Below are 9,074 nucleotides of genomic sequence, written 5' to 3'. Positions count from 1 at the left end.
TTTAAACTAGTGATCGTGCACACGCATCATTGCTCTATTTATAATTTAAACTAGTGATCGTGCACAACACACGTTGCTTATGTAATATAATACATTGAAATCATATTGACCATTTATAATGAAATTATATTAATTAAAGTATTTTAGCATTAAAATACTAAAGTAGAGTCGTTAGTAGAGTCATTAGGGTAAAGTACCTGACTTTTAAAAATTTGAATTATTTGGGTTTTTGAAAATCCGAATTGTTTGAATTTTCGAGTGTCACCCTTACAACTTCCCTATGAAAAAATTAATTTAATTTAATATTATACTTATCTTAGTAAAAAAACTAAGAAAAATATATTTTTTAACATTGTCGGCCTAAAATATTTATAGAACCTTATTTGATCATAGTGTTGTCAATTCTAAGATGTGAGACTAAAAAGAACTAGATATTTTTATATAAAATAACCTGAGAAAATTAATGATGAGAAAAATTCATAATAATATGCCGCAGCTGAGTCTCGAACTCTAGATCACTGATTGTTTCGCTTGTGGAATTACTAATAAACATTGAAATTATTTTTAGTGTGAATAGAAAAAAGGATATTAACGTAAATTCATTTTAGACTTCACCAAAGTTAGTTAGTAAAGGAGGGAGATTTTTAATAAAATATTAGTGATCGTGCACTGTCGCGTGTGTAATATAATACATTGAAAGTACCTGACTTTTGAAAATCTGAATTAGAATTAATTATTTGAGTAAGATTTGTCAGACCCATATAATAGTGCAATAATGCAAGGGTGATGCTAGAGAATCTCAGTAACAAACTACTGTAACGGATTTCCCTATGAAAAAAAATAATTTAATTTAATATTATATTTATCTTAGTAATAAAACTAAGAAAAGTATATTTTTTAACATTGTCGGCTTAAAATATTTATAGAAGATTCTTTGATCATAGTGTTGTCAATTCTAAGATGTGGGACTAAAGAGAACTATATATATTTTTTTTATATAAAACAACCAGAGAAAATTAATGATGAGAAAAATTCATAATAATACGCCGCAGCTGAGTCTCGAACTTTAGATTATTGATTGTTTCGCTTGTGGAATTATTAATAAATTTTGAAATTATTTTTAGTGTGAATAGAAAAAAGAATATTAACGTAAATTTATTTTAGGCTTCACGAAAATTAGTTAGTAAAGGAGGGAGATTTTTAATAAAATAGTAAGATATATATATATAGTAAGATAATTAGTAATCCATTTGGTTCAATTTTATTAATTACTTGGATGTAAATTAATAATCACAAAACTTTAGGGGCTAGACTATAATTATACACGGCATATGTATACGTTAGCATTTTATGGTTAATGTGTTTTGGTCTCAAATAACTTCACCGTTCCAAAATTTCAAATCCGTTTTCGCCTTTCGTATCATTCCCCTTCCGAACTCGATCTGCTCAGGCGTCATGTCGAGAAGGAGAGGAAACGGGAGGCCTCCGACGTCTCCGTCGTCGATCCGAGGCCGAGATGACGGCCAGGCGTCAGCTTGATTTTTTTTTTTTTTCAATTTTTTTTCGTTTCGAATCTGCTGGAACTGAGGCCGAGATGACGACGATCGAGCAACTCTTCAAGAGAATCTTCGACCGCAAGTGCCGGATCGAGGCCCAGCTGAGGCAGCAGAAAGAGTCGTATGCCGAATCCCTCGCCTACAGCCTTCTCGCCGACGGCAAACAGCCTCCTCCTTGGCTTTTGGAATCTCAGAACGGTAACTCTCTCTTTATTAATCGCTTCTTTTTTGTGTGTGTATGTGGGCTGTGAGTGGTGGATGGGTGAGGGTGGAGGAGGTAAACTTTCAAATTTGGGATGATATCAAAAACAGGAACAAAATGTCATTAGACTAAGGTGTGTGTATCTGTTTTGGACTAAACCTTAAGGAAATCGCTAAGATTCTTAAATAATGACATAGTGCGAATCTAGGGTTTTGTTTCGTAGGAACAGTTCCATATTACATTATGTCACAGCTTTCAGTTTACCCTTTCCAATAACTGATTAGCAGGCTCGTATAACGTATCTGCCAAACCTTGGGGAATAATAAAAGTATCTATTGATAACACTTTATTTTAGGGAAAAGTAAATTTGAGGATGCAATTTTGAAGGAATATTCCAGGTGATTAAAATTAATCACCTCGCCGTTTGATAAAGAAATATTGAAATATTTCGTCTCTTCATCATCATGCAGATAACGTATGTGGTGATTGGTAAAGACATTGTGAGTAACTCTAGTAAGAACCATATTGATTTTTAAATTACACCAACTTGAATGGACTCTTGGCATTTTATGTGATGATTGGTTCAAACCATGCATAAACTTCTAGTCCACATACCTAACTGCTTGAAATAAGGATTAGCTTGAATGTTTTATAATGCTCCAGCTTGAATGAGCTCTTGACATTTTAGCATTTAGTCATCTTCTTGTTATCATCTCACATAATTATTTTGTTTTGTTACAGAGTTAAGCAGCAAGCATTTTGCTCCTGGAATCTCATTTCCTCTTCCCACTCCTTCAGCACACGAAGTTTGCATTTCTAAGGAGTATACTCGTAAAGAACATACTGATGTAGCTACAATTACCAGTCACCAAAAAGATGATCAAAGAGATTGTGACATCATATGCTCTGAAGTTGTTGAGGATTCATCGGTATCTGGCTCTGTTGTAAGTATCCAATGTGGCTGGTCAAAGCAAAAGGACACCGAGGAGAATCTTTATGGAACAAAACAGATTGCTAGTTTTGGAGACGAGGTGACTGTTGAAGGAAACACTAGGAGAATAACTAGGTCAATGGCTACAATTTCAATGTCTGGTCATACTATAGAACCTTCATTTACTAGGAACTCACTTTCTCTTCATAGTAAAGTTGGTGATAAAGCAGCTTCATCTGAAGCACCTGTGGAATGCAATCCACGTAGAATAATTAGATCAAAGCAAAAGGAACCTGATGAGTATCTTAATGGAACAAAACAGATTGCTAATTTTGGAGACGAGGTGACTATTGAAGGCAATGCCAGGAGAATAACTAGGTCAATGGCTAGTTCTTTGATTTCTGATCATGCTATAGAACCATCATTTACTAGTAACTCTCTTGCTCTTCATAGTAAAGTTGGTGATAAAGCAGCTTCATCTGGGTCACCTTTAGAACACAATCCGCGTAGAATAACTAGGTCATTGGCTGCATCCTTGATTTCTGATCATGCTCCAGAATTATCAGTTGCAAGGAACTCATTTGCTCTTCAAAGCAAAGCTGCTCATGAAGCATCTCCATCTAGATCACTTGATTGCCCTGGGAACATGCTACAGCTATTGAGTTCTTTAGAATATTTAAGTGCAAATCCTCATGATCCTGAGGGAAAGATTCACTCTAGATCTTGTGAAACTTCACATGATCTAGCTACAATTTCCTGTGGGATGGCATGCACCAATGATTCTGATCTGAAACAATTTGTCAGAAGCTCAATGGACATAATAGAAGACAATTACAAGACTATGGTTGAGGATAAATCTGCCTGCAACCTAAATCTAGCACCACATGATCTTCAGATTGATAATTCTGTATTACTGGGAGGTGATGCTTGCCTAGAATCTGAAGAGACTGAGTTTGCTGCACACAATGTTTGTTGTAGCACAGTTGCCAACCCCATTTTGATTGTACATGATGTAGGAAAAGGAGGCAGGTTGACTGCAACTTCTGATTCAACTCGACCAGCTTCTGGTGTTCCATCACTAAATCATTCATCAGAACCTAGATACTCATTGAGAAGTTTGAGTAGGGATGGGAAGGTACTTTCTTATTCAGACCCTGATGGGTCTAGTAACATAACTAGTTCAAAAAGTTCACGAAATTTGGCAGCAAAAGCATGTGAAATATCATGGCCAAAAAAGAGAAAATTGAATTGCTACTCAGATAGTATCCTGGCCACTACTCCGAGAATAAGGCTTCATCAACGTATGCTTGCACATGAAGGTAACTGTTATAGCACCAAGAGAAGTTTAGATAGTGCATCATTTGAAGAAATACAGAAGACAACATCCCCCGTTGGATCCACATTGAACTATGAAGGAGTAAAGGCTGTTTCAGGGAGCCACTTGGAAGAATTTCATCAAAGGCAAAATCAGTGTGAGAGAGAGGTACTGAAATCTCTTTTCATTATACATAAACTAGAAAAACTCAAGATTAGGCCTCTCCACCAAACTAATTATAATTTATTTTTGCAGTAGTTTGTAGCTTAAGAGAAATTTGGGAGATCCAAATTCACTTTCAAGAATGATCTCCTATGATTAATATCTGTTAGAATTGTTTTCTTGAGCAATCAAAGTTTTGTATGCTTGAAACTTTTCATTGCCTCTCCGGCTTGGGGTTCCTCAGTTCTTTTTGCAAAATAAGTTTAAATATCATTTAGACTGCACCAGACTTCCAAATTTCACAACAAATAGATGTGAATTATGAAATTCATAATCTATATTGTTGCAGGTTTTCTAATTACCTCTCTTGACCTCTCTTATTCTTCTGACATATTCAGCCTTGTCAGGTGAACTCTTGCTCCAAAAGTACGGACCAACTCACAGATACTTGTTTGCCAAATCAGAGCACAAATGTTTTTCCTTCTCTCAATCTGGCAGATGAATCCAGGACTTTTATATCAAATGGAATTTGCAACAGTGGTGCACCAATATGTATATTAGAAGGATCTGGACCTCCTGGAAATGATGCCCATGATGGATTGGATAGTTCAGCAACTATTGTTGATTTCAGTGATCTACAGGCTATAGAGAAGAGAGAAATTTGTCCTCTTGAGAAGGATTTACAAACCTATTCAAGTGTTAGGGATGATTTGGTGAATAATAATGAGTTCGTACCAGAATTTGAAGGATTTAGCATAGGCATATCCCCTACACTGGGAAATGATGCTTATTCCAATTCTGGGTTTCCACCTCTCTCTTTAAATATCCAAACAAGTAGTTTAACAAGTCTGGTTACACCTACAAACTCTCCATTAGGATACTCTAAAATCAATAAAATTCCTGATGTTTTTCAGTCATTGCCTAATGGTCTCTTGGGGAACATGAACTTAAATGACCCCCTTTATCTTCATAATGATTATGGAAAGCTATTTAGGACAAATGAACATGCCCAAGCATCTCTACACAGTAGTTTAGAGTCAGTTTTTGACTTTTCATGCATGGATAGTTCGTATTCTCATAATGCATCATCTTCTTGTGATACATTTGATGGGGCATCCAGTAAACCTCCTCTGACACCACCAATTGGAAGCTCCTGCTTGAGAAGAGTTTCAGGGAAAAGTGGTTCTGGTTCACAAACATTGGTTACTAATCCTGAACTTGTGTGCTTCCGAATTGATGAGGATTCTACCACTTTGGACGATAATGAGCATTCAGATGAATTAGGCATCTCTGATAAGGGAACTTGCTTAAAAGAAATCAAAGCTCTTGATGATCGAGAGCCACTTAGAGATATATCCTCAATATATAGAAATACACAAAACTCCTGTCCGCTCATCAAGGTTATTCCAGGAAATAGAAGTCATCAATCCTTGGATACAAAATTCTCTTATGGAACTGAAATTAATGTTCATTCATCCCTGGGAAGCTCTTATAGCAACAACACAGATCAGATGGGAGACATTGAGAATCAATGCTTTCCAGTCAATGGGGATAAAGATAGGAGCATTGCTAAATCTTTAAGTAACAGGTCTAGTGAACCTGAACTAAATACAAAAAAATTGGGGAGAAATAGAAGCCAAGCAAGCATCCAAAAGGGATATAAGCCAAATAATATTGTTTCCAATGTATCCTCTTTTATCCCAATGATTAAGAAACAGCAGCAAGCAACAACAACAAAAGGTAATCTATTTCTCAGTTTGTTTTTCTCTCTTGACTTTTTCACTAGCATTGAAGCACAATTTCCTTGATATATGCTTGTGTGCATTTTTTTTTTTTGAATTTGTTGGAAGAGTTTAAGTTACTATAATAGAAGCTTTTCTTTATACACTTATTTATGAACAGTTAGTAATAGGAAATTCTTCAATAGTTTTTACATTTATGAAACATGATAATTTGAATTGTTTTTATAAAAGTGTCTGTATTGGTATTACACCAATCTTAAAATGATGCAGAAAGGATTGCTACAAGCAGCAGAAAGTACAAGACTTTAGATGTGTACACTAACAGTTTTCTGTGTTTACAATAATGACTCATGTGGATCAGTGCGATGTTAAGAAATATGCTACATTTTGATGTGCACTTAGTGCTGATGAGGTACTTCAAATTCTGTACTTGTAGTAGTTGGTGTGCCTGCATAGTATCTACCTATCATGCCAAGAGTAAGACAGATCCACCAAACCAACTTGATAAAATATTAATGCTGGTTGGTTGGAATAGCCATGCCAATTCTTCTGCATTTAGTTCACATAAAAATGGTAGACTTCTAAAATTCTTTGATAAAAGAACAATAGTTTACCTATCTTTTGAGAAAAATATATTATAGGTTGACTGCATAAATATGATTTTCATACTAAGTTTTTCTTTAGTCAACTTATAATTCTCTTTTGTGTATGGAAGCCATTTGATTGCATTTGGATTTGCTCAAACCACTTCCTCTGTGTATAAGGTACTGCAAACAATGTTGTGACAGCTACAGCCTACAGCCCTATACAATGTTGGAAGCCATTTGGCTGCATTTGGATTTGTAGCAGATTGTTTCAGTTTTGTATTTAAAAAAGTGCCATGCCTGCAGACCTATACAATATATGCATTCTTCACCCGTCTTATTGGCTTATTTTAGTAGTTTTTGCCTCACTGGTAGCTAATTTAAGCTAGTGGCTACCCTCTGCTCTCCCTTAATCTCAATGCTTCTATTACTCTATAGGAAAGAAAGAAATTAAAGTGAAAGCACTAGAGGCTGCTGAGGCTGCAAAGCGACTTGAAGAAAAAAGGCAAATTGAACGGGAAATACGAAAAGCAGCTGCAAAGCTCGAGCGTGAAAGGTTAGAGCAGAAGAAGCAACTAAAACTAAAACAAATGGAGGAAAAAAGAAGAAAGGAAGCAGAAAGGTTAGAACATGAGAAACAACTCAAGCAAAATCAACTGGAGGATAAAAGAAGAAAGGAAACTGAAATTGCAGCTAGGAAGAGGCAACAAGAAGAAGAAGATTGGAAGGAAAGAGAAAGAAAAAGAAGATGCAATGAAGATACTCGGAAGTTGCAACGAGAACAAGAAGAAAGGTTACGCACAAAGAAAGAAGAGAAGGAACTTCGATTTAAAGCTCTAGTAAGACTTTATAAGCTATGGGCATCCCTATTTCCAAATTTTTCATGACACTTAGGTAGTCTTGTACTAAATTATTTTATCGCCACAGGTTGATGATGGAAAGAAGAAAGGTCTAATGCAAGATCCTAAGCAACCTCTGAAATTGAAGGAAATTTCTGGGTCTACAAAAACCAATGAAGTGGATCCAATTTCCACTAAGGTAATGCTTGATACCAATGTCAATTTTTTTTTCCTTCAATTAAATGAACCACTGATGTTAATCTATCTATATATACTTAAACATGCTTATCAGTTTAAATCCATTAATTTTTTTTAACGTCTTGCTTGATTGACATAGTCCATTCATACTTTATTTTTCATATATTTTCCCCTTTTTATTTGTTAACCACGACAAGTTGAATTTGTCAGACTACTAAATAGCTGAATATTTTTGCCCAGCATCTTGTTATATACTCATGTCTCTACTTATATCAGACATCTTTTCATTTCCCCCTTCTTATTTATCCAAATCTTGTTATTGCAGGTGACTACCAGTTCAAACATCACTAAAGGAATTATTCAAGACAGATTGTCTACTAACAAAAAAAATCAAGATTGTGAATCATATGAAATATCTCCATATAAAGATTCAGATGATGACGAAGACGGAGCAGATGAAAACTTGCGAAGAAGGAAAAAATACATTCCATCTTGGGCTAGGTAAGCATGCACTTATATAAACGTTTTGAGTATATATTATTGACAAGGAGCTAAATTTTGAAAAAGAGTCTCTCCTACCATAAAAATGCTCGAAAAGAGTTCAAATGGTGACTGGAGACCCACGTTAAATAGTTGGAAAATTGGCTTCTTACTTTTTTTTCCCTGTTGCTACATATTCTACCTTGTTTTTCTTTTCTGCAAATCTGATAGTGTGTTCTTATTCTCGCATCATTTTGTCTTTCTCAAAATATCACTTTCTATTATTTTTTTTTAACAAAATGCAAGCTCAAACTATCAACTTGATTGTTGTAGAGATCCCCTGGAAAAACTTTTGCTTCGACAGCAAGACACAAATCCATTCGACATTTTCTTCCGTAAAAATTCCTTCAGCTTAAACCAAGGTACACGATTAAGATCTGGCCTTTGCCACTGCGACCAAATAAGTTAAATCTAACTGATGATATTTTGTTACTCGCTATGCAGTTCTATGCCCTCCTGTTACTCGACGGTGGCCTCTCTGACACGGTGGTGACCATTCAGCTCTATGTTCATTTTTGTAAACATGGAAAATGATCCTATGCGATGTACCTTGATACGAACATTTGGCAAGAAAATTCTTCCAGTGATTAAATTGTTTAGTATTTATGTTGTAGGATCACATATTTAGATCATTTGTTTTGTCCTGGACAACCGACTAAACCTGACTTGGGACTGCGACAACTGCACTCCCTTAGACAAATTTTCAACTGGTTAAATTGATGAATCCATTGATAAGCTAAAAATTAGTGAATGCTTATTGTTGGCTTAAGCCTTGTTTTACCCTAAAGTTTAGGAAGGATCATAATAAAAAGGATGGATTGTACGAGAGTTAATATAATTTTCATTGTTTATTTGTTGTAAAATTAGAGAAGGGACAGATGCAAAATCTATCTGTAATTATTTTTTTCATCCACTAAAACAAATTGGACGGGACACTTTTTTTTCTTCGTCTGAGTTAACATTTTTTTAAAAATTAATAATAGTGTCTTTTTTTAAATTTTTTAA

The 9,074-nt window shown here is 35.1% G+C and overlaps 1 protein-coding gene across 3 annotated transcripts; it reads left to right on the top strand.

The window, feature by feature from the left end:
• The first annotated feature begins 1,367 nt into the window (after nt 1–1,367).
• On the top strand, nt 1,368–8,661 carry LOC121971948. Of its 3 annotated transcripts, XM_042523508.1 has the most exons (9): nt 1,368–1,754; nt 2,500–3,067; nt 3,143–4,172; nt 4,565–5,906; nt 6,931–7,331; nt 7,420–7,530; nt 7,855–8,030; nt 8,343–8,431; nt 8,514–8,661. In XM_042523508.1, exons 1-9 carry the CDS (start codon nt 1,517–1,519, stop codon nt 8,549–8,551), a joined length of 3,993 nt encoding a protein of 1,330 aa, XP_042379442.1. In that variant the 5' UTR covers nt 1,368–1,516; the 3' UTR covers nt 8,552–8,661. The 3 variants fall into 3 exon arrangements, with proteins under 3 accessions (XP_042379442.1, XP_042379436.1, XP_042379427.1); XM_042523502.1 differs by having other exon boundaries at nt 2,500–4,172; nt 4,574–5,906; XM_042523493.1 differs by having other exon boundaries at nt 2,500–4,172.
• Nucleotides 8,662–9,074: the final 413 nt, after the last annotated feature.

The sequence above is a fragment of the Zingiber officinale genome, chromosome 1B (assembly GCF_018446385.1).
Source record: "Zingiber officinale cultivar Zhangliang chromosome 1B, Zo_v1.1, whole genome shotgun sequence".
In the NCBI taxonomy this organism is placed as follows: domain Eukaryota; kingdom Viridiplantae; phylum Streptophyta; class Magnoliopsida; order Zingiberales; family Zingiberaceae; genus Zingiber; species Zingiber officinale.
This window is presented reverse-complemented; position numbering and strand designations above follow the sequence as displayed.

Coding starts and splice junctions, on each gene's coding strand:
- LOC121971948 (XM_042523493.1), top strand. CDS start 1,517: ATGACGGCCAGGCGTCAGCTTGATTTTTTTTTTTTTTCAATTTTTTTT. Junction 4,173..4,564: donor AAAATCAGTGTGAGAGAGAG/GTACTGAAATCT, acceptor TGACATATTCAG/CCTTGTCAGGTGAACTCTTG. Junction 8,031..8,342: donor TACATTCCATCTTGGGCTAG/GTAAGCATGCAC, acceptor TGATTGTTGTAG/AGATCCCCTGGAAAAACTTT.